At 50.6% G+C, this 25,059-nt stretch overlaps 2 protein-coding genes across 3 annotated transcripts in view; both read left to right on the top strand.

The window, feature by feature from the left end:
- LOC106482531 (peroxidasin homolog) overlaps positions 1-13,940 on the top strand; it is a 47,873-nt gene extending 33,933 nt beyond the window's left edge. The window contains exons 13-23 of one of the 2 annotated variants that reach the window (XM_013940124.2): positions 335-447; positions 1,741-1,897; positions 3,548-3,656; positions 4,425-4,582; positions 5,637-7,140; positions 7,613-7,747; positions 8,433-8,641; positions 9,456-9,570; positions 10,110-10,203; positions 10,607-10,724; positions 12,114-13,940. In XM_013940124.2, the coding sequence (XP_013795578.2) occupies positions 335-447; positions 1,741-1,897; positions 3,548-3,656; positions 4,425-4,582; positions 5,637-7,140; positions 7,613-7,747; positions 8,433-8,641; positions 9,456-9,570; positions 10,110-10,203; positions 10,607-10,702 (2,690 nt within the window). In that variant the 3' untranslated portion in view covers positions 10,703-10,724; positions 12,114-13,940. Of the gene's footprint in view, positions 1-334; positions 448-1,740; positions 1,898-3,547; positions 3,657-4,424; positions 4,583-5,636; positions 7,141-7,612; positions 7,748-8,432; positions 8,642-9,455; positions 9,571-10,109; positions 10,204-10,606; positions 10,725-12,113 lie in introns of those variants that run through there. The other variant, XM_067307691.1, reaches the window with a different exon arrangement.
- Positions 13,941-15,874: 1,934 nt separating this feature from the next.
- Positions 15,875-24,587, top strand: LOC106482533 (tyrosine-protein kinase Srms-like). The gene is made up of 8 exons (XM_067307443.1): positions 15,875-16,230; positions 18,599-18,720; positions 19,461-19,627; positions 21,032-21,170; positions 21,635-21,793; positions 22,886-23,067; positions 23,361-23,517; positions 23,984-24,587. The coding sequence occupies exons 1-8, from the start codon at positions 15,875-15,877 to the stop codon at positions 24,175-24,177; spliced, it is 1,476 nt and encodes a 491-aa protein (XP_067163544.1). The 3' UTR covers positions 24,178-24,587.
- Positions 24,588-25,059: the final 472 nt, after the last annotated feature.

Here is a 25,059-nt window from a genome sequence, read left to right as displayed (position 1 = left end):
ACCTCATACAGCAATTCCTGAATCAATTCACAATAGTTATTTCAGCTAGAGCATCTCTTCTAGAAAGTCTTTGACTTAAGGATTCCGACACATTCCTATGTAATTGTCCCAAGTCGAGACATGAACAGCAGCAGAAAATAATGAATGTAAATTATGGAGGACTTGGTAGAGAGACAGAGAACATGGTTACTGACACCTCTTTGAAGAGCTCTTGCAACAGCAGAAAATGCCCAGCAGGTCTGATTTCATAACAGTGAGATGTTTCCAACATGGATGTGTCTGTTTTCCTCAATGCATTTCTTGTGCTGGTGACTCTTTTTCCTGTGTTGTGCAGTGATACCTGTGTTTCTTCATCCCCCCCAAGATGTGGTGGCAGAGACAGGCCAGGATGTTACGATTACCTGTGCTGCCCAAGGAGATCCACGACCCACCATAACCTGGGTCAAAGTAAGAGACTATTGCTTGACTGTCACCACAGGCCCTGCACAACCTTCTAGTTAAACAGCTCTCCCAGCTCAATCACTTTGTGCAGTAGACATGGAAGAAGTTGTGCTTGAAGAAATGTTAAGACCAACTTTTCCACTGATTGTGTTTTAAATGGTTTAAAAGAATGTTTATTTTTCTCAAGCTTGAAGCCAGGCAATGCAGATTGCCTTTTTCTCTTGCTTTTCCTTCCAAACAAGTAATGTCCTTCCAAACAGCTGACCTTCCAGGATGTTATAAACATTATTTGACTATTCCTGGAAAATACTGAAAAAAGATACTTTTTAAGTAGTTTGTCCTTATTTCCAGGTTTCCCACTGGCATAAGGGAGATGTGATGCTTTCGTGTAACAATTCTGGCTGGCTCCAGCTTTGATGGGGCAAAGCCATGGTCAATCACAACCACGCTGCAGTTTGGCTACTGTTTTAAAAAATTCATTAGGTGGAGCTCTTCAGACTTTGCCCTGCTGTGCCTGCTGTGCCACAACACCTGCCACCTTCCCTGGGACCTACCCTGCCTGTCAGCACAGTCAGGCATGGAAGAAATTACAGGGAAAACGCATGAGCCTCAGTTGCCCTGCAGAGGTCTCTTAGAGGTGATCTGCAGCTTGCCTTGGGCTCCAGCCAACAGTGAGAGCTGAAGAAAAGAGTCTGGGAGGGCAGCACAGTAAGCGTTCGACTGGGGACAGGGCAGCAGAAAGACGCTAACGATGAGAATAAAAACGTGAGACCTGAGGCAACTTCTGCAGCCGGCCAGGTTGAGAGATGGGGATTGAGTGTGCAGCTGCTCTCAGCGCTTCGGTTGCTCAGTGTTGCTGCCCAGAGCCAGCAAAAGCTGGTGTATTTGCAGTTCAGGGTCAACAAAATCCATCAGTTTCAGATTGCCCCCAAACTGAAGGTGTTTGGAGCTTATATGGCTCTAAATTTCTGTGTCAGCCTGTGGGTTCAGCACTCACTCCTGCCAGCTGGTCTGTGAGAAGTGCAGTGAAATGCATGCAGTGCCTCTGCCTTGCAGTGAGTGCCTGAAGGCAGGTCAGGGTGCGGGAGCTGAACAAGGATGTCATTGCAGTGGGTTCGGTAAGGCAGGATCAGATGTGCTTTGGTGCCTTTCTGGTTTTTCTGGAAGAGCAATGCTAACATCTGGTGGCCGCACTAGTTAATCGCATCTATCGATGGGTTTGCTGGGAAGGGTGAAGGCTGGGATGCTAGGAGGCTTTCCGCGCACTGACACCTTTTTTGTCTTTTGATCATGCAACAGGAGGGTATTCAGATCACAGAGAGTGGCAAGTTCCACGTAAGCCCGGATGGGACCCTTTCCATCCAAGACCTCGGCGTGGCTGATCAGGGCAGATACGAGTGTATAGCAAGAAACCCCTTTGGCTTCACCTCCAGTACCATGCAGCTCACTATCACTGGTAGAGTATCTCCTGTGATCCTTTAGCACCTTCTCTCTTCTCTTGCTCTCATGTAAGGGAGGGGTTATGCTGAACTGATGCCTTTGCTTTGAAGGATAATTCTGTTAATTCTTTAACTTCTTTATAGAGAGGCCATTCAGACATGATGAGACAGTCTTCCAGTTGTGTAACCCTGTACATCTCCCAGCTGTTCCTCACTGTTGTCTCAGCTGAGATGCAATTGCATAGGCCAAAGGAAAAGGTGTTGTCTTAAGCTACCTCCTGCAAGCCTGCTTTGTCTCACGCTGCAGAGCGCTGACAGCGTGCTTGTAGTTACTGCGTCTCCGTTGAGAGGCAGTGACTTATTAAAATGTGTTAACATGCTCGCAAGTCACTGTCTGACCGTAACCTCACGCACTAGGGGAGGAAGAATGAGAACAACATTGTCGGTGCAAATACAGGGTTTTAAAAATTCACCGAATCCCTTGGGGCTGGGAAATGATTCTCTAGTTTTCAAACTACATCTCTGTGTATTAGGGAAAGCTAAAAAGAAACTGTAATGAATAAAGAAGAGTCACTCTCTGCTAATCAGACCAGAGGTCAAGTGTAGAAATTGTGCTTCTTGGAGGGTAAGGAAGAACTGATAAGGAAAAAATTCAAAGGAGAGCAATAAGGTTAAAAACTTAAGTAGAGGCATATCTCTCAAGCACGCAGGAATAACCAGCATGAATAGTGAGTAGCTTATTAGACAAATTTAATATCATTTTCTATACAGGGATTGTATGCAAGGAGCTGAGAATTATCTGTAATTTCTTTGTTGTTTAAAATTATTCATAAGATGATTTCTATGATTTATGCCTGATTGGTACCTCATTTTCCAGCTGCCTGTTGCACTGTGTCCGTAGCCAAATGGGAACTGGTTTGCTTAGCTGTGACAAAGGCCCTGTGTATTGTCCCCCAGAACGACGGGGAGGTGGGTCACATTTAGAGCCATGTTTCCAATCTGTGGACCGCAGTTAGGTCTGAAGGGAAATTTAGGGTCAAATAACTTAATAGAAATGACATTTTGTGCTGGCCAAAGTTTAATAAATTAATTAATGCTTTAAAACTGCATTCTATAGTATTTTTTAAGAATTTAAGTGTTTCCTTCTGAAGGTATTCAAACAACAGCTTTCCTTTTTATTTTAAAATGTGTTTGATGTGTTAACGCTAAATTTGAACTGAATTAGAAAGGCTTTAGAACGGAAAAAATCAATGTATAAGCAATACATTAAAGTGAACTTTATGAATTTTAGAAGTTTCCTTCATGGGAAGAAAATGCACTATTTTGGGATAGCCCACTGTAATTTGTACCTTTTCTTTTTCTACTTTAGCCACAAACCAAAATAGACATACATTTGGAAAGTGCTACAGCAACAGACTCCATACATGTGTTCCATAGACATCTCCCCCAAAAGTCACCTGTTTTACAGTAGCTTTTCTGTCAGTTAATTTCTCTTTCAGAATATTTGTTATAAAGTTTCATGTTGTTTATGTGGCAAATGGTAATGGCATTCTACATGCAATGGAGTCACTATGATGCTCATACTGATATGTAGATTTTCTTGAGCTTGGAAGAGAGATTATTAACAAAGTAAATTAAGAAATTGTTATTCTCTCTCTTTTGGGAAGCCATGGATGTCGGTCGGAGTGGTGACATGTTTGTAGCCACGTCAATACGGGAAGCCATCAGCAGTGTGGACTATGCCATTAATTCAACACGCACTGAGCTGTTTAGCAAGTAAGTGCATGAAGCACCAAGATCAGGGATGTGAAGCAAAAAAGAGATAAAAGAGATGCTGAACGAAGCTTTTTGAAATCTCATTTTATTAGTGACAATCTATAAATAAAAGCTACAGTATTGTTTCAGGTACTCGAGATTGAAGCTACACCATGTAGATGTAAGAATGAGATAGAGATTCATAACAGGAAGGTGTTTGGGATTTTGGAAACGTCTTATATGACATAGAAGGTGGTATTAGTATATATATCTGCTACATGCATTTCATCAGCTGGAGTTGGCTCTAGAGAAAGTGCATAGAAAAGAAAATAATCAGCATAGTCATTTTATAAATGCAACTGACTTAGTGCAGAGTGAATAAAAATAATAATGTAATTATAACCATTTTCTTAATGAAAAATGACTTCCCCATGAATGGAAATTCCCTCCTCTTCTATCCAAAAATAAACTTTTTATTGAAAAGATAAACAGTTTGTGTTAAGCCAAAAACCTCTAGATTTCAGCTGTTGAAAAGTGAAAAATACATTACTGTAGCAGAAAAAATAGAGATGCTGAGGAAATTAAATGTGTGCATTTTCCTGGGGAAAAATATTCTGTCTTTAATCATCTGCAATATGCAGGCAAGCCACATTGTTCATATGCACTAGATTTTGGGGTTGAACACCAGACAAGGCTTAGAACCTGCCTCCTGCTGCTTGCAGTGTCTCATTGCTCTGAAGAACATACTCATTTTAGTGTTTCTGCGTCGCTTTTATTGTCTTGAAACAGGCGCCCCAAGACTCCCAACGACCTTCTGGCTCTCTTCCGTTACCCCCGGGACCCCTATACCATTGAAACAGCCAGGGCGGGTGAGATCTTTGAAAGAACCTTGCAGCTGATTCAAGAACATGTGCAACAAGGCTTAATTGTGGATATGAATGTCACAGGTATGAAAGATGTATTTCCCTCCTTAACTCTGAACAGATTTCTGGGTAAGATTTAATTAAAACAACAATTTATCCAGAAAGATAAAATGTGCAACATTGTCCCAAAAGTCCAGATCAGTTATGAGTATGTCAAGAAATGTATTGTGAGGGTTGCAATTCTCTCTCTTAAATCTAATGATTTTTATAACAGCTGGAGGGCTGGTCTTGTGGTTGCTGTACCAATCTGGTACTCAGGAAACTATAGTTCAGTTCCCCATTTTGCTCAAGGTTTCCTGAGTGGCTATTAAGGCCCTAATCCTTAAAAATATTTATCCATCTACCTCCCATCAATTCCAAAGAGGGTGGGCATGTAAGTACCTGTATGGATCTGAGATTCAGTCCCTCTGCAGGTGGAAGGAATATATATAAAGGAAATGTCTCATACACTGCACATTTCTACCTATGCATGTTAGTCATCGTGTACATTTGGGCACATAAATATTTTTGCCTGTCTGGATCTATTCCAGCCTGTGAGGAGTCTCGCTCCAAGCTGCAGGTCTAGTCTGGGCTAGTCGGACTGCAACCTCTTGTCCTCGTGGCCCTGTCAGCATCCGCGCGACTCAGCCTTATTCAGTGCTTTCACGGAGCGGAGCGCCCCGGCAGCCTCTGGCAGCTTCCCTGCTGCTTGTCACGTATAATTTGGATGATCAGTTGTGCTGGAGGCTGCAGTAATACCCAGACAGACATAAAAATAAACCCAGTGCTGACTGCAGAATGGAGACCAAGACCACCCCCACAGCTTGGTCTTCTGTTTAACGTTTTAGGTTTCGATGTCTGTGCAGTTGATACTAAACTCTTTTCTCCTTCTTTTCCTCTCTTTGGGCCTTGTATGATCCTTTGCTTCATTTACCTTGCATAAATCACATAGCAATACCAAGATCAGAGATCAGGTCTTCATGCCCGTTGCAAAAATCCCAGAAACAGATTCCAATCAGAGCCCTTATTTGGGATGGCAGGAACTAGATGGCTAACGTGGCCGTGGTCTGATGTGTTGCTTTTGCATTTACCTTTGCAGGCTATCGTTACAATGACTTGGTCTCCCCTCACTACCTGAACATGATTGCCAATCTTTCTGGTTGCTCTGCCCACCGCCGTACACCTAACTGCTCAGATATCTGCTTCCACAAGAAATACAGGACCCACGATGGCTCTTGCAACAACCTCCAGCACCCGATGTGGGGTGCGTCTCTCACAGCCTTCCAGAGACTCCTCAAGCCAGCCTACCAGAATGGATTTAACCTCCCCCGGGGATTTTCTTTGGCAGAAGACTCCAGGGACCTGCCCCTTCCTTTACCCCGCCTTGTCTCCACTGCCATGATTGGGACTGAGACCATCACCCCAGATGACCAGTTCACTCACATGCTCATGCAATGGGGCCAGTTTCTGGACCATGACATGGACCAGACAGTGGCAGCCATTAGCATGTCCCGTTTCTCAGATGGAGCACCCTGCAGCGAGGTGTGCAGCAATGACCCTCCTTGCTTCTCCGTCATGATTCCTGCGAACGACCCCCGTGTGAGGAATGGACGCTGCATGTTCTTTGTCCGCTCAAGCCCTGTGTGTGGCAGTGGGATGACCTCACTGCTGATGAATTCCGTCTATGCCAGGGAGCAGATCAACCACTTGAGCTCTTACATTGATGCCTCGAATGTTTACGGCAGCACCGAGCAGGAGTCGCAGGAGCTGAGGGATCTGAGCAACCAGAATGGATTGCTGAAGCAGGGGCAAGTTGTGCCCAGCTCGGGCAAGCACCTTCTTCCCTTTGCTGTGGGGCCGCCCACCGAATGCATGAGAGATGAGAACGAGAGCCCTGTGCCATGCTTCCTAGCAGGAGACCACCGTGCCAATGAACAGCTGGGTCTCACATCCATGCACACTCTTTGGTTCCGGGAGCACAACCGTATCGCCAATGAGCTATCGGCCCTCAATCCCCACTGGGATGGAGATCTCATATATCACGAGGCACGGAAGATTGTGGGTGCCCAAATGCAACATATCACCTATGCCCAGTGGCTCCCCAAGATCCTTGGGGAAGCTGGAATGAAGATGCTGGGTGAGTACAAAGGCTACAACCCCAACATCAATGCGGGAATCCTCAATGCCTTTGCCACCGCTGCCTTCCGCTTTGGGCACACCTTGATCAACCCCATCCTATACCGGCTGAATGAAACCTTCCAGCCTATCCGCCAAGGCCACATCCCCTTGCACAAGGCCTTCTTCTCCCCTTTCAGGATCACACAGGAGGGTGGGATCGACCCCCTCCTCCGTGGGCTGTTCGGGGTGCCTGGGAAAATGCGGGTACCCTCAGAACTCCTCAACATGGAGCTGACGGAGAAGCTCTTCTCGATGGCACACTCAGTCTCACTGGACTTGGCTGCTATCAACATCCAGAGAGGGCGAGACCATGGCATCCCTCCTTACAATGATTTCAGGGTCTTCTGCAACCTCTCATCTGCACAGGAGTTTGAGGACCTCAGAAATGAGATAAAGAACTTGGAAATCAGGGAAAAGCTCAGGAGGTATGGTAGCCTGGCCAGGCTTGGAGGCATCACAATCACTGAAAATCAGTCTGAAAAGTTACTGCTCTTCCTAGAACATCCATCAAATAACCTTCCCCAGATATTACTACCCACAGATGTTCAGATAGGGTAATAGCTTTGGTTTAAGAGTGGGGCAAGACAAATTAGGTCTCTCCAAGTGATCAGTCTGGTTCTGAGTGGAATGTCATCAGGGATTGGTGTGGTATAGTTTGGAAGCAGATTGAGCCTTGGAGCTATTTTCCAGAGAGACTAAATTGCATCTTATCTGCACTGGCTGACATTAGGTTACTCTTTCCAAGGCATTCCACTTGTTTTTCAGATAAGACTATTAGAAATGTTGTCCAGAGGAGTTCCTTGTGTACACAGCCCTATGTTGGAATCAGGTTTCTTTTATCTTCACTTTTTGATAGTCCCTTACCTTTTTTTTTTTTTTTAATCTTTTATCCTGCAGCTTATATGGAACTACCAAAAATATTGACCTGTTTCCAGCACTGATGGTGGAGGATCTTGTCCCTGGTACCAGAGTTGGACCAACACTGATGTGCCTGTTAACAACACAGTTCAGAAGGCTGAGGGATGGAGACAGGTATTGTCATTAGAGTCAACCCAAAGTCTTTGGTATTCTATTTGGGGAGATTTGCTCCTTGCAGGAAACATGGAGGGAACAGAACCTGTGATTTTCTCTGATTGTTCCTCTTCTTATGATACTTCCTCTGTCCAGTGTATTTGCAAAAGGACTTGCAACAGTAACAATCCTTTCCTAATTTAATGATTTCCCTTCCACTGCAGGACATCTGACACGGTTCAAGATATGTCCAATGTCTCATGAAAATGCTATAATGTCTCTCAGGGAGCTTCCTTCTCATTCCCATTTGCTGCTCATGCTAACACAACTCTTCTTGTCCTGGTGATGCACTTAGGGCAGGTGCTTTGTGGGCCCACCAACCCATGTCCTAACTGCTACAGTAGAGTTGTCTGAGCCTCAGGATTCCCCTGCAAGGGGTTGTATCTGGAGTAAGCAGTGTCACTCTGCAGCTCAGGTCAGCAGCTCACTGGGATTCATGAGAGACCATCTTCATAGCTATGTGAAGCCCTCCTACAGGGCAGGCCCCATTTGCAGTTTAACACGACATGGGAAACTGGAATAGAAGCTCCTTTTGAGGGGTCTGTGTGCTGTCACACAGATGTAGGGCAACTCTTCTCCCTCTCAGCCTCACTCTCTGTCATCATCTTGTACTCTTGAGTCATGCTATGATCTGCAAATCCTGCAGATTTTGGTACGAGAATCCTGGAGTCTTCACGCCAGCGCAGCTGACTCAGATCAGACAGACATCCCTTGCTCGTATCATCTGTGACAACAGTGACCACATTCGGCAGCTCCAGAGAGATGTCTTCCAGGTGGCATCATACCCGCAGGGCATGGTTGGTTGTGAAGAGATTCCAGCAGTGGATCTCCGCTTGTGGCAGGATTGTTGTGAGGGTAGGAGAGAGGCTATTCTAGCACCGACTGACATGGGGATGATTCTGGGTGGCATTCCCATTATGTTGTCACTTTATATGACATGTCAGGAGCTGGTTTAATGACACACATTACTTCTCTGTGGGAAGTAGAGCCATGTGTGAGACAAATGGATGCAAAGAGGAAAATAGCTGCCTCAAATCTGACCCAAGGTCCACTTAGTTCAGGGCTTCTGTCTCATAGCAGCCAAAAGCTCATGCTCAGAGGAAGAAAATAAAAGGGGGCATGGGCACAGTGGTCCCTACACTGTACAGTGGCTGAGGAACTTTGAGCTAGAAAACGACATTGAGGGCATTGTATTTAATCATGACTTGTGGATTTATCTTCTTGCTATCCTATCTGAGCCATCCCCATTTCTGCTTCCACAACACCCTGTGGCAACAAATCCTCCAGTTTATTAATGTGGGGAAGTTGTAACATCTTTTGGTTTGTTGTTAGCCTCTAGGCAGCTCGCAGAGCCCCCTGATTCTGATGAATGCTCATTCCCCTGATCCCCTTCGTGCCATTTGGGAGTCTGTAAAACTGCTATTAAACAGCAGATCCTGCCCTGGTCCCTTTGTGCTACATTCTAGCTACAAGTGTCCAGCCAAGGCATGGTAATCCATGCAGGATGCAGGCCCCATGCACCTTTGTTGCCTCCTTCTCTCCAGCATAACTGATGTGTCGAGGGTGGACAGTGAAAGAGGGTAGCGCTGCCTTATTCACAGACAGTTCAAGCCAAACGGTTCTGCCTGAAGCATGAATGCTCATTCCAGATTCTCCCTTCCTTCCCAAGACTGCCAGACACGTGGACAGTTCAAGGCTCTTTCTCAGCGGTTCCGAAGCAAGAGATCTCCCGGATTCAGCTACCCAGAAGAAAACCCTTCCAAGCACAAGCCTACATTTCCCAGGTCTGGTAGATCCATTTCTTATACCTCTGCTTTCTGAAGAGTACGAGAAGTTTGTAATAACTCTGTCCATTCAGGCTTTTGGAATTGGCATTCTGCACTGAAGCCTGGAGATCAGGAGCGTTTCAGTAACTAAATGCAGAGCTTGATCCAAAGTCCTCCAACAGGAGTAGGGGTCTTTTTCTTTTGTTTGAACAGCCACCAGATGAAGCTCTGTCTTACTGAGAGGACATGTGAATAACCTTGCTGATCCTCTGTCCCATTGCACCTTCACAGTCCTGGGAGAATGACAGAGAAGACCATTTTAGGGACAGGTTTTGAAAATCCCCCAAACTGTTTCCAACCACACATAACACTAGCCAGGGGATTTAGGCAGATCACGCAGTTGTGTGACTGTTTGGTTGGCATCTCTTGGCCTCTGAGCCCTTCTGTGCCCAATTTGATACTTAATCTAAGGCTGATGTTAGAGAAGGCAGAATGATTCTCCAGTCCAGGAAGCTGACGCTTCCATTATCCTGTTTGCTTTCTATCTCTGACTCCAGAAATGAGGTGCCTTCTCCAAGCCCTTCCTCCAGAGAGAATCTCGAGTCCCTTGTGGCTGAACTAGAGAAGACGGTTGCTTCCCTACAGAAACAGGTAAAATTTTGTGTCCCAATATTTGTCTTCTGTGGAGCCACACCATAAGCAGGATTTATCTGTGAGCTATGGAAGTTGGCAGCCTCTGCAGCTCCTGTGCATTTAAGAGCCAACAGGAACCCTCTGATCGGAGGGAACTGTAGCAGGTACAGAAGAGGGAAAGTAAGGAGAGAAGAGATGAAGCTAAGCTCATACATCTACAGCTGCAAGGTGGCTTGAGCTGCTACTGTTAATTTGTGTTTGGGACAGCTGAAAGATCATCTGTGGAATCAGTTTTGGCAGCTCAGATGATGAATGGTAATTCAGTTGTATTTGCCTGGATGCCTGTCAGGACATGGTATTTGGCATGAGGAGGGCAGAATGGTCTTCTTAAAGCTAATGTTTTTTGTGTCGTCCCTGCTAGGTATATGTACTAGAGAGTCAGCTGAGGTGGCACCACAGGAACACTAGCGCGTATGGACACGGGAAGAGGACTGGAGACAAATGGAGAAAAAGATGACCATGTTGCCTGTTCATACAAGGTCAGCATGTTTGCTCTGAGTGGGCTGGGGTCCAACAGGTAGATCAATGTGACATTGCTGAGCAGGTGGTGGGACACTTGAGCAGTCTTCACGTACGTAAAAGACTGTTGCAGAAAGGAATGGAGCAATCCAGTGATGAATGGGACAAGAGGTAATAGGCTTAAATGCAGCAGGTTAGACACCATTTCTAACAGTAATGATTAGTGACTCACTAGAATGGGTTGTCTGGGGACATTGTGGCATATCTGTTCCTGGAGGTCTTTTAAGAACTGGTTTGGCAAAGATGGGGAAAGACATAAGTATAGGATGGACTAGGTGGACTGGGTGAGGTCTCTCTCAGGCCTTTTCTCCTGGGACTCTGGGCAGATTTCTTCTAGCTACACTTAATACCACAACCCCAAATCCAACAGCCTCTTTGGGGAGTGATATCACAGAGCACAGTCATGGGGTAGATGGACTGGTTCCTCCTCAGTGTAACAAGGACATCTGGCAGATGGAGCAATCCCTTATTTGCTTATGTATTGACAGAGATTTCCCCCTCACAAACTGAGTCACTATGCACATCTCTTCCGAGAGCACCGGTCTCCTCTTGGCTCAGCACTGGCCAAGGGAGTGAGACTGTTCAAGTGCACATGTAAGGTCACTGAAAGCACCTGCCAGCGTGGGGGCTCCTGCTGCCACTCGGCTGTGGCAGGATCAGTCTCCAAGGTGCCGGTAGAAAGCTGCAAGTCCTAGTTCGCTGTATCTAGGGGCAATGGGGAAACGGAATGAGCTCCTTTAACCCTGGTTTCCATGGATGTCTCTGCAGCCTTGAAAGAGTGGGTGAACAACTTGCTGGCACCTGCCAGTCTGGAGGAGGTGTTTAATAGCTTTTATGTGTCACAAATGGCTACTCCAGGGACAAGAGAAGGCGAGTTATGCAGAAGTGCTGTTCTGCCGGGCAGTCTGTGCTGTAAGGAGCATCCTCTGGAAGTCAGGTTACAGGTGGTGAGGGCAAACAAAGGCTGGTTTGCCCAGATAATCTCGGTGGAAAGCAGAGGGGGAAGCCTGTAGACTCACCGTACTGGTTTCCAGTCTGATTTGATTTGTGGGTCCTTGCAGGCTTCCTGAGGGAATAGCAATCCCCTTTAGAAATTTTACAACCATGGTATGGTTGTATGCAGTATGACACTTGCGAATTAGCTTTTCCTTGTCATGTTTTGCAGATCCTTGAAGAGTACTGGAGGGTTCACAGAGCCTTTCAAAAGTATCTCTTTGATTTCTAAAGGGCTATTACTATTTTCATGCTGCAGTCACACATGCCCCAGACCTGCCAGACGCTGTACAAACAGCAGTCTCTACCTCAAACTCTCTCCAACACAGCTTGTTTGCTTTCCTGTGCCGTTTCAGGTGCCCCATGACCTGCGCTCCTGCTCTCCGCCGATCAGTCCAATCCACGCCTAAAGGGCTCCAAAACAGCAGCCTGCAAGACCCAGCAATGCTCTGCCTCCTCTCACACCTCCTGTATGGCTCCCTGTCCCAGGACGACTGTACTTCTGCCTGTACCGAACCCTCTGCACTGACTGTTTATGAGCCCCCTCAGCCTGCTTCTACACTCGCCAGGCTCCAGGGAATAGGCTCTCCCTCGGCGCTGCCCCGTTTAATGGTGACAGACTAGCAGTCTGTCAAGATGCCACTTTCTACCATAGTTCCCAGCACAGGAAGTGGAAGATAATTGAAGCTGCTTTAGTGCCACCATTCCACTCTTCTCTTTTTCCCATGCAATGCTGTCATCATCCACCACCTCTTGTCTGCAATGTCCCATGGCACCCAGGCTAAACAATTTATTATGAGGCAAAATCTTTCTCAGATATGCTATCTCCAAGTTTTGGTGCCAGGAAGCCCCTGGAGAAATCTTACTGTGGTTTAAAAAAATTAAACAAACATAAAACCCCAGACAAACCCCCAGCCATCCTCTTATGCCAGCAAAAAGAGCAAGAACAACCGCAGGGCCCTGGAGAGCACTGTTAGCTGGGCTTGCAGTTCATGCCAGCAGCAACGAGATGAACCCAACGCCTCGAGAATCTCCCGGCTGTTTGGGTGCCTCCAAACGGGATGTCAGAAACAGAAGAGCGTGGTGGCCCGCGTTGCTGAGGTCAGCCACTGTGCTTTGCCAGTCATTTGATAACGAGTGGAGCATCCTCAATTATATTACCGTGTGAGTGAATCTACCGTTACGTGCCCAGCGCTGAGAAGCTTTTTCCTAAAGATGAACTGCATTCTCCAAATTTCTACCCTTTGGGGTTTTTAATTGGATTTATGTTTCTCCTCTTCTTTCTCCCAAAAGGCTCATAGCTGGAAGATGTATTTAGAGTGTGAACATAACAGGACCTGAAACAGAACCTCAGATAATTAAATGTAATGGGCTCTCTCATTAATGGAGGGGAGCTGCTGGTTTCCGTCAGTTAGTACGGGAGAACACTGTGTGCAGTATTTGACACACTGAGGAATGCACAGCGCTGTTTGTGTTTATTGCTCCCAGGTGCTCTGCAACTGAACCAGGACTGTGTAACCAGCTTTACTGAACAGATGTTATGGTTTTGTTGCTCTTTGGAGGTGCTTTTTAGTGGTGCTAGAACCAAAGTCCCTGTGTATCTACCATAGCCCAAAATCTGTGGGCAGGTTGGATTTTAATACATCAGTGCAAGCCAGTCGCAGGGACTAAGAGAAATACTTGATCCATTAGACCGTGCCTTCTTTTGTTTCACTTTCTCTTCCTGTGTCCTTCCTCCTTCCTTCCTATGGTGCAAGAATCAGAAACTTTTATGAGCATACCCCTTCTTTTCTTCTTTTCTTTTCTTTTTCTTTTTTTTTTTAAGGTGTGTTACAGTTCCAAAGGGATTCAAAGCAGCAGGAATGCTCCTGGAACTTAATAGGAAAATAAAAAGATACTAGAAAAAAACTGTGATTTAGCAACTATTTCCTGGCGTGGGATTCTGAGCTGTGTGTGCGTGTGCCGTATAGCTACGAGTTTGCAGCAATGAGCGTGTGTTATGCATGTCTGGTAGGTTCAGCTCAGCGGCAGTATTTAGTCCTCAGGGATGTCTGTCATTTTCAGGTGCTCTTTCATTTAGGTGCAAATCAAGATCCAAAGCCTTGCGTGTTATAAATCAGCTGCACTTGTCTATCGCTTGTACCACTAGAGAATCTAATCTGGCAAAGGTCAATAAAGGTAAATCAGCCTCCAGTCTCCTTCTGCAAACCGCAAGTTTACCAAGTCCCCATTCAAACTAGCAAGGTATAAACTTTCTGTGCTTGATCTAATCAGATAATCTCCCTAAACGCATAAGCAAGCAGGCCATTTTCCTCCTGATGGAGCATGACGTGAGGAGTAGACTTGTCAGAAGTGCTGCAGGAATACATCAGGAGTGGGTGTCCTCCACCTTTTCCCCATGTGTTGCAAGCTCTGATGCCCCCCACCCTCTATTCCTATAGCCAAGCTAAAAGTGAGAAAAAATACATGCAGAAATTAAACATTGGTGCACAACACCAAGAGCAAGGCTGTGTGCTGGGCAGGTGGGGGAAGACCCCGGGGGAATTCTCCATATATCCAAGTGCTACTTTCTGGTATGTAGGCAGCAGAATATTTTGTCAAAGACTCCCTGCACCCTTTCCCACTTCCCTCCTGTGCAGCGATGGCAGCGTGCCCTCCTGGAGCGCTGCGTGCTTCTCCTCCTGTGCCGGAGAAGGGTGGGCAACAAGCCAATTCCAGACCCAAATGTTCAGATCTGTGTTTTGCAGCTTGTTTGGCCATCGCGGGACACCCAGGAAGCGGCCTGCGGCAGGCCCCCGGCTGTTCACCCAGGCACTGGACCAGCTCGTTCTTCGTATACCATGCAGCATCTTCCACGTCCATGATTTTATTTGCTCTAACAAAAATGCCTTTCTGCAAATACTAGATCCAGGATGGTTTGCCAATCTGGCATCCTAAAGAGGGTTTTTCATCAAAAAAAAGCTTCCCAAAGTTAGTTGTACAGCAGTAGAGTGTCTGGGTGCCCACCCACATGGGAGGGAAAAGGCTGTTTGAGGGACATAAATAGTAGCCCTCAGCCTAGGCCAGTACAATAAATTTCTCCTCTTTCTTTAAAGAGGCTCTTTCAAAACCAGACTGTGCACCCAAAGTCAGCTGCACAGGCAGTCACAGAGGAGGAGGATCACAGTCTAGGCTCGAGCAGAGGAGCTGAGTTCCTGGGGGAGTAGATCACACCAAGGATTGCCAGCCAAAAACCTCCCGCCAACGAGATGGGAACAGCTAAGGGACAAAACTCGCACGGGGGGCACGTGGGCGCCGGCTGGAACTGCGATTTTCTCACTTGGGCAGCAATCTCGAGGCAGCTCACGCTGCGTATCCCAGACACGAGGTGTAAATCTCCGTCCTTCGGCGGACACTTGGGTTTGACCCGATGTGCTGGCTTCTAGCAGGGTGTTTGCAGAGCGGCCGCGCCGGAGCGTGACCGGGATGGTTGGGAGTCTGGCTCCGCTCGGCCCCCAGCGCCAGGCGGGTGGGCTTGTGTGCAAGGGCTCTGCGCCACGTGTCGACGGCCAAGCAGCAGATCTGCGAACCACTTCAAAGCTCTTCTGGGTTATTTCCCTACTCTGTTTTAACTCTTGCATATTTGCGGATGCAATTATTTTCCTACGGAAAAAAAAAAAGTACCCTCCCACACAAGTGCGATCAAGATTATTAACTGGAGTCTGCCACTTGTCACAAGAGCTGCTTAAAGAACAGAGAGCTGCGTTTACCGGTGCTCCAGTAACGAGCATGAGAGCACGCTTTAAAATAGTAATTAAAGGAAAAAAAAAAAAAAAAAAAGCTCCTTCCTCCTCCTCCGAGCGCAGCCAGCCTTACGCAAGGGAGCAGCTTCCAGCTGTGGCCGTCCCGCCAGATGTGCCGGCAGGTCTGAGCGGGTGCCTCCCGCCTGCAAACCCGTCCCACCCGATCAGCTAGTTTCACTTTCAGCAATGGGAAGGTCCCAGCGCCGGGAAGCCTGAGCCGCGAGGCCGCCGGGGCGGGCGCCGCGGTGGGGCCATGCCCGCGCAGCCGCCCCTCTGCCCGGCCTCGACGCGTCCCGCCGTGTAGGCGCGGGCGCCGGGCTCCGCTCGCAGCGGCGATGGAGCAGTTTGTCCGCAAGCGCTTGACTTTCCTGACGTCTTTCTGGAACAAACTCCGGCCCCGTTCCAACCTGGATACCTGCTCCCTGGGGTATTTTGGTTCCGATTCTGTTTCGCTGCACTCCGAGCCGACCTCCGTTTGCCTCATCCCAAAGTCCTCTCTCTTTATTGCTTTATACGCTTTCACAGCCCGGAGCGCGGACGAACTGAGCGTAAAGGCAGGGGACAAACTGCGCGTCCTCAAAGAAGAGGGCGAGTATGTCTTAGCCAGGAGGCTGCTGGGGGAAGCGGCCACGGGTTACGTCCCTGCCACTTACGTGGCCAACCTCAGCCAGGGAACCTCCGCTCGCCGGCCGTAAGTACCCGGGCTCGGCTCCGGCGCGTGTTCGCGCGGGGAAGGTGGGTTTGCAACAGCAGCGCTGCAGCCGCGGCCCCTTCCGGGGAGGGGGGCGGCAAGGGCACCGCTCTCCTCCGCTTGCTCCAGCCGGGAGCGTCGGATTGACCTTTCCCTGGGTTTCTAACTTGCTTTTGCCACTGGCTGTGGTGGGACTGAGCAGAGTCCTGCCTTTCCCTCGGCATCTCGGGGTGGTGAAGCTTTCCAGCTCCCGTAACGCATCGCGCGTGGGGTGCGGAGAGCTGCTACGGTGAGCAAAGGTGCAGCGTGCCGGTGTTGCCGGTCCCCCCGCGCCCATCACCTTTGCGCGGGCGCAGGCATAGCGCGGGGACACGGCGCGGCGGGTCGCACCGATATGGCTACGGGGGGACGTTGCTGGTGCAGCTTGTTCCTAGCTGCGCCGAATAAACCGGCCGCTCTCCGGCTCCTCTCCCTCCTGCCCCGGGTTAGGGGGAGGCAGCAGAGCAGGACGATGCCTTCCGTGGAGCTTGGGTTAAAGCCGCAGCCCTTCCTGGGCTGGGGAACGCCTGGGCTCGGGGTTACACGAGGCAGCCTCCCCCCCACACACATCCGCGCCGCCCGGCCCCAACACGCCGGGCGAAGCGCCCCGGGACGCTCCCGTTCGTCCCCCCGCGCGGCCCTGAGTCACGCCGGGCTGCTCGGGCGCCGCAGACGGGGCGGAAGCCGTCGCCGTGCGGCTGCCCCGCTCCCCGCGACCTGCCTGCTCGCCCCCGAGGCCGGGGGGCAGCGGCTGAGATATTGCAGCCGGGCGGGGGGGGGGGGGCGTATCAGAGTAGGGCAGATGCAGGCGAGTTGCAACAGGGCTGGCAGCACCCGGTGCAGCCTGCACAACCCGGGGAGGGGGGGGGTTTGGCTGACGGCTGCATTTCCACGGCACAAAATAGCCTGGTGGGTTTGTGCACGTGCGTGTGTGTGTGTGCGTGTGTGTGTGTGTGTGCATGCACTCCCCTGCACAGCCCCCTGCGCCCCGCAGGCAGGCGAGGGGAGATGCGCCGCTTCCCAACCGGCATGAGCTGGGCGCCCGCAGACGCTCCGGAGCCGCCGCTCGGCGCTGCATGATACTTTATTAAGCTGCAGTAACTCCATCACATATAATTTCCTGCGCAGCTTCTTAGAAATTAGTGATCCCGGCTGGTGACGAAACCTGATGTCCCAGCCCACGTTAGGCTGCTGGGGCTGAATGAAACCGGGCTCCTTCCCAGCGCTCGTGTGTGTGTCACGCTGGCGTCAGGGCTGAGCAACCGAACCTGCCCTTTCTCGTCGGGGATCCGGTGGCAGATCCCGGCACTGACGAGACGTGGGAGGTGACTTCGGCCGGCTCGGCCGCGTGGCTCCGCTGGTGCCCCGGGCTGGAGCTGCCCATGTCCGCAGTGGGAGAAGGCAGGTCCAAGCAAAGGTTTTCCTTGACGAGATTTGCTCGTAGCCAGGAATTTGGTTGCGTCCATGAGCCGCAGGTCAAAGAGGGGAAGCGCCAGGCTGTGGAGTGCGGAGAACCGCTCGCGTGTCCATATTTGCTAGCATCTTGGTAGGACGCTTGGGTGCAGCCCCTGGGAGCAGCACCAGCAACGCTCCGTCCCCTTCCTTCCCTCGCCGTTGGCCAATGCTGCTGGGGCCGGGTGTCCTGGGCGCACGCTGCTGCTGCCTCCTGCTCCTTCGGTGCTGCAAACTGGCGCCCACGGGCTCGGCGCTCGCGGCAGCTGCTCCGGGACGGGCTGAGATCTGGCCAGCTTGAGTCAACGGTGACTGTGCCTTGCCACCGCCCCGGGGAGCCTCTCCCTGCGCCCCATCCGCCCTTCCCTGCCCAGGCGGGCAGCCCGGCTCCTTGTCTTTCCCCTCCCGTAGTGGACATGGGCTCGATCACCTACAGCGATGGCTTCAGGAGCCCCAGGGCTCATCCTCACGTGGTTGTTCGATGGCAAATGAAGGTCCTTGACCCTGCTCCTGAGATTTTGCAGCGGGCAGGTGGAGCAGGTCTTAGCGAGGAGCCAGACCTGTGCCAGCCGCGGTCGCTCGCGTCTAACGAACGGCGGGGCTGGCCCCTCTCATTAGAAAAAAAAACGAGGCAATGGTTTGCACTCAGCCAGCTGCAATAAGAGGCCACACGTGCAGGCAAAACCCAGTAAATGCACCGTCCCCGAGCACCGGGGCTGGCAAGGGGCTCCGGCACGGGAACGCCGGTACGGCGGCTCCAGGGGATTTTCCCTGGGGTGTTGCTGCATCTTTCCCCTTCCCCGCGCGGGTGCTTCCCACGGCCACGACCCGTCCCCGGACTCGCCAGCTCTGACCGGCCTCCGCTCTCCCTTCGCAGCTGGTATTTCAGCAAGATCAGCCGCAGCGAAGCCGAGCAGCTCCTCCTCTCGCCTCCCAACCAGCACGGCTCCTTCCTCGTGCGGGACAGCGAGAGCAGCAAGGGCGAATACGCCCTCTCAGGTAATTTGCTGCCATTTACCCGGAGAAAATGAGCAAAGGAAAAGGAACCGGACGATGCCTTAGGAGCAGCTCCGGGTTCAGCCAACACGAGGGGGGAAAACATGGAACGGTGCTTAGAGGGTTTTGCAGCATCTTGTTAAAACGAATTAACTGCTTGCTGAAAGCGCGTGGGAAGCTCAGAGATGCTGTTGCACGCGGATAGGGATCACCGAATTGCTGTGGCGGAGGGAAGCACCTTGCTCTCACGCCGTGAGCAACGCGGAGCGCCTTAGTGGCAGCTCGGTAGCACGGGCTCCCCAGATTGCCCTTTGGGGGGGGGGGGGGGGGGCTTTGGTCAGCCGCAGATTGCCTAAAAACATGCTGCCGCGCCACCTTAGCAGGGTCCGAGCTGCTCTTGCCGACGCCGCTCTAAGCGCATGGATTTGCAGACCGGCCAGTACCGTTATCTGCGTGAAAACAGGCCGGAGAAATTCACAGCAAATCCCGCGTCCAGCCCGTAACCCTCCCGGAGCCGCGGCGCACCACTCGGGGATGCGGCCGAGAGCTCAGCCGCTCTCCGAGCACTTCGCTTCGGTGCTGCGTTATCCATCACCTCCCCTAACAAAGCGTCGCCTCCGCGGGCCGGATTAGTCCGGCTCGCTGAAAAAGCCTCCCGCTGCCCGGGGACGGGGACGGGGGCGAGGAAGGAGCGGGGGCACGGCACGAGCCCTGAGCCGTCTCCGCTGTGCTCCTCTCCGCAGTGCGCCGCCACGCCAGCGTCAGCCACTTCCGCATCGGCCGCAGCGCCGGCGGGCGCCTGCACCTCCAGAAGGGGCGGCCGTTCGCCAGCATGGAGCAGCTCGTCGCCTTCTACGCGGCCGACTGGACGGCGCTGCGCAGCCCGCTGCTGCAGCCCTGCGCGCCGGCGGTGCGTGCGCCAGCCCGCGGCGCCCTCGGCCCCCCCGCCCGCGCGGCCCCCCCTTAGCTGCGCTTAGTCGCGCGCGTTTGCTGCTAGATTTAAATCGGCAGGTGGCAATTTTTTTTTTTTTCCCTTCTTCTTCAAGGATGCCCAGCTAAAGAGAAAGGAGGGAAAACTCGAAATGCAAAATTGGGAGCACTTTGGTTCTCCCTTATTAAAAAAAAAAGAGGGGGGGGGGTACGGACTCTGTCCTAAAAGAAGATGAAAATCATTTGATATTTTTTTACAAGAAATGGGACTCTAATTAATCTATCCATCTGAGATTTGCTCTTTCTTGAACTGAAAGTTAAAACGCACTGTTTGTTAGTAAAACTGCCAGCTTTTCCTTTAATCAGCCGTGCTAAGGCTGGGCACGGTGTTTAAAGAGTTGGGGCAACTCTCTGCTCCTGGCTTTCGGGCCCGTTGTCCTTTTCAGGCCAAAGTGCATGGGCGTTTCTGAAATGTTTGCTCCGTATCAAAGACTGGAAACCATTTTGTTACAGATCCCTTCGATTCTGGAAATACTTGAGCTTCCAAATTTATCCTACAGTATAATAAGAATACACTGCTTTTATATACTTTTTATGCCAATTAATGTAGCACACATAAATCCAATTAGAGTATTAATCCCAAATTGCCAACTCACTTCCTGATTAGAATTCCATTCACCAATTAGGACTTTTAGAAATAATAATTAAACATGTGAATAATTCAAAAGTGAAATTGAAAGGCATAATAAAAGAAACACTTAAAGAATTGGAGTCTAAATCAGCCATAACCTGCAACAGTATTTATTTAATTTTTTTTTTTTAATTGGTGGAAGCACGTGTCTATGGGGAATGGAGAACAGCTATCTTTGGTGGCTGATGTGGAATGAATTATAACTTGAATCTCGCCTGAATGGCAAAGCCAAGTTTTAACCAGCTCCCCTGGCTTGCAGAGGCAGATGAAATGGCCTCTCTCAGGTGGGCGACTTTCAAGCAAAAGCTCCATTGCAGCAACATCTGCTTTGCCTTTGTGCTTCTTACATGGTCCAAATTTTCCCCAAGAAAAAGCTAAGGTTGCCCAAATTCCTGATATTTCACATAGCCTCCAAAAGCTCTTCCTCTGTGCACTCTCGGCTCTGAGATGTTTCCAACAAGTGGCCACTGCAGAGGGTTCCCCATGTCTCATGTGCCCCGAATGAAAATTTTAGCCGAGGGGAAGGAGGTGCGCACCTTGCAATGCAAGTGCCACTCAAGTGGTGGAGCACCATGCTCTGGTCACTCCTGCGTGACACCTGGGCCTTGGCGGACACCAAAAGCTTGTCCGGGGTCTCGCAGTCAGGTACTGCCTAGCTGGACGGTCTGAGTGTGCAATGCTCGTTTCACGCAGACGCCACCCGAGAGAGACGGATGGGAGCGTCCACGCTGGGAATTCACCCTGAGGAGGAAGCTGGGCGAAGGCTACTTCGGAGAGGTGTGGGAAGGACTGTGGAGGAACACAGTGCCAGTGGCCATCAAGATCATAAAAGGTGTGCGGAGGAGGAGGAGGCAGTAAATGTTAATGATGGCCTACTCGGTCTCTTGTTCACTGCTGCATCACCCCCTTTTCTTTCATATCCCTCTTTGTCACCATCTTATTTATTAAGCAAATTGTGGTAGGACCTGACAAATAGCCACTGGACTATTTGTATGGACCCACCTAAACCTGGACTGGCACCTTTATAAAATGACTCTGTTCAGTGGGCTTGTGATAAACGGGTGACTTGTCCCTGACGAGACCATATGATCCTGAAAGTGGCATTCAAAGCCCTGCGGAAAACATCTCTTGGGTGCTTGGATCTGAGAAGCAGGGTGTGCAGATATGGTCCCTGAAAACAAGGGTGGCCTGTGGGGGGGGGGGAAGAGGTCCTCATCCCAGACGGGAGATGCTGAGCTCCCAGCATCTGGGTGAGAAAAAATCCCTCACAAGGGCTGCGCTGGCTTTCTTCCCCAGCTGACATGAAGGCAGAAGATTTCACCAAGGAGATTCAGAACCTGAAGCGCCTGAGGCACGAGAAGCTAATCCAGCTCCACGCCGTGTGCTCGGTGGACGAGCCGGTGTACATCATCACCGAACTCATGCGGAAGGGCAACCTCCACAGCTACCTCAACAGTGAGTACCAGCACCGGCAGGGAGCTGGGAGAGGTCCTCCGGAGGCAACATCATTACTCTCTAAGTGCCCATGCTCGGCGGGGGCTTTCCACACCCCAGAATAGCCCTACGAACCCAGATGAAGACCATAAGAGAGATTGAGCCTGGTTTCAGCCTTGTTTAGGCCAGTGCTAATGCAGAGCAATCCGCAGGCGCTTGGTGGAGATGGTCTTCGGTGACCCGCAGTTCCTGCGTGGGCCAGGTTAGGTCCGTATCAGCCATTTCAGAGCCCAGCTGTGCTGATGGGAGCTTTCACCCCACCTTCTTAACCGGGGAGCGGGCTGTCAGCTCTCAGCAGCACACAGCAGCGCTTCCGGCTTGTTTGGGGAACGCTGCCTCTGTTCTGAATGGCGTTGCCGAATCTTGCTGTGGACAGGCAACATATTTTTGTTCACGTGCAGAACTGATAACAGGGCAGGCCTCCACTCACCGCCTGGTGAGTCCGCCCTGTAACAGTGCAAAGAAGAACATGCTTCTGGTATTTATTTTTCTACTCCTTTCTTTTCTTTCATGCCTGACCGGGTAATCAGTCTCGAAGGGAAACAAGACAAACAGCTCCCACCAAGACCTGTTTTTCTACTGCATACAACCCCCCCCTCTCCTCCCCTGCACTAAGTAACTTGACCTAATTTTTGGTTAGGGTTCCAGCAGTATTTGGTGTTGGAGGAGCAGGAGCTCACAGGTAGGACAGGTTGAGAGGCCGGGCTGCCAGGTTGAACCTAGGCATGGCAGAAGGTCACCTTTAGCTTTGAACTAGTTAAAGACATCTGCTTCCTCATTGCAACCCAGGTTGCTCACCCAAGTCCAGTTGCTGAGCAGCACTTGGGACGTGCTGAATTTCACACACATCACAGTAAAGACAATTAGGAAGGACCTCAAATTCAAGTTCAGTTCAGCGCAGTGGAGACACATAGCACAGGTTTTACATATTCCTCCACAACAGTTTTCCCCGCGTTGCCTGCACTGGGTCTCTTTCCAAACCAGAAGGCACTAGAGCACCTAAAATAGGTATTGCTAGATTGCCTTAAACACATGGATCTCCTGGGTTAACAGGTCCTGAAGGGAAGTCCCTGGGCACCTCCCACCTGGTCAACATCGCCTGCCAAGTGGCAGATGGGATGAGGTACCTGGAAGAGAAGCACATTGTTCACCGGGACTTGGCAGCCAGAAACATCCTGGTGGGGGATGAACTCACCTGCAAAATCGCTGATTTTGGACTCGCCCGGCTCCTTAAGGTCAGTCAGTGGGAAACTGCAGGTCCTTCTCATCACCCAACACCATGGAGCTGTCCTGGACCGCTTTGGTACAGCAGCGAGAGCTGCAGCCGGCCGCAGCCTTCCCTGGCTGCTCCCCCTTCCCCATCGTGCACCATGGGCAAGGCGGCAGGTCCACACCACCGGCTCTCATCCCAGTGAGCGCTGGCATCGAAAGGCTAAATGCACACCAGGCCCCAGCTTTCACCCGCGGCTTTTCCAGAGGAAGCAGCTGTGTTCACAGCCCTCAAGACCCATCTCCCCTTTCTTTCCAGGATGATATTTATTCCACCAGCAGCAGCACCAAAATCCCGGTGAAGTGGACAGCCCCGGAGGCAGCGAACTACCGCACCTACTCCTTGAAGTCCGATGTTTGGTCCTATGGGATTCTGCTTTACGAAGTCTTCACATATGGGCAGATCCCGTATGAAGGTAGGGCTGATGGGTCCCTTCCACCTTCCCGAGCAGGCTGGGGAGCTGCTGTGCCACCTCCTACACTGCTCACCTCCTCACACCAGGCAGCTTGCCGGTGGCTCCCTGACGTGCTGAAATACAGCAGGTCATGAAGGCCTTGTTGTATTGGCTCTTCCCCATCTGTAATTGATGTGGAAGCAGCTTCTGGAGCATGAGAAAATTACTGCCCATCCTGGAAGCTGCTTCGGTAACTGCCCAGAACGATTTTCACTGCTTGCAGAAGGGGCTGGTGGGAGTGCGGGGTGCTGAGGGCTGCCTGACCTCCAACTGCATCTTCTGTATCAGCCTCAACGGCAAAGAAGAGAGACATCTTTCATGTCAATGCTGGCTGGCATCCTGGCCCTTTCCAGATATACTGGCAGGGTATCCTTTGGGGATAGGTCAGTGGTATGAAGAGTTAGGGGAATCTTCTCTTTTCTTGCAGGAATGACGAACCAAGAAACCGTACGGCAAATCACCAGGGGCTACCGTCTTCCCCGGCCAAGCACCTGCCCTCCTGAGATATACATCATCATGCTGGAGTGCTGGAACGGCAACACGGAGGAACGGCCCACTTTCTTCACGCTGCGCGAGAGACTCGGCCTCATTTACAGACGGGTGCTCAGTTCTCTCTCCTGAGGGTAACCTGCTTCCACCACCCTTCTTCCAAAATCACCTACAGGCCAGCTCTTGCCAAATGGCTCCCTCCTTCTGGTTTGCCTTCAGACATGGCTCCAAGGAATACACATCTCTGGAAAGAGCCCATGGTCCTTCTTGGTGAGGATGCGGGGAGGTGACTGAGGGAAAATGCAATGAGTTTTGGAGAACTCCTGCTGTCGCCTGGCTGAGCAGCAGTCTTGAAAAGCAGCGTGTTAGCAAAGGCATCATTGAGAGTTTACATCTTCCTTTAGCCAGTAGGGTGGGAGTTCGTCTGCCACTCACCATACCCAAAGTGAAGGTTTGCAGTTTGTGTCCATTTGCGGCTCTGCTTGATTTACTTATAGTGTGTGTCCGGTGTATTTATCAATAAACGTGTGTGCAGCCATCCATATACCGCATGCAGCCCTCGTCATGCTCCCGTACGTTGTCACAGTCGCTGGCTGGTCCTTGAGGCCTCTCAAGGCATTGCACTGGTTTGGGTAGTGGAGGAGTCTCTGATCTGCTCCGTATTCTCTCTCCTCCGTGTCCTGAACGCCATAATTTGCAACAAGTCCCACTTGTGCAACCACACAGACACCACCGTCTTTCTTCCTCTGTCGTCTCCATTCATCCAAGTGTGCATGAAACCCTCAGGTGCCTCTGTCGATCGCCTCTTCCCCGTCCGCTAAAGCCTCTGCAGCAGCAGCTCCCTGCCCCGAACTGCCCCACGCAGCCAGCTCGCCCCAGCGGGAGCCCTGCCTTAGGGGCAGCTCTGCTCCAGCGCCTTGTCTTTGCCACCACCTTGTGGCTATTTCAAGCATAGCGGGGGTGTGACGAGCTAAAAAGTCTATTTCTTGTTTCAACTATTTAGGCGGATGCCCG

This window comes from Apteryx mantelli, chromosome 18, assembly GCF_036417845.1.
Source record: "Apteryx mantelli isolate bAptMan1 chromosome 18, bAptMan1.hap1, whole genome shotgun sequence".
Lineage (NCBI taxonomy): Eukaryota > Metazoa > Chordata > Aves > Apterygiformes > Apterygidae > Apteryx > Apteryx mantelli.
The sequence above is the reverse complement of the archived record's forward strand: the minus strand, read 5'-3'. Positions and strand labels throughout refer to the sequence as shown.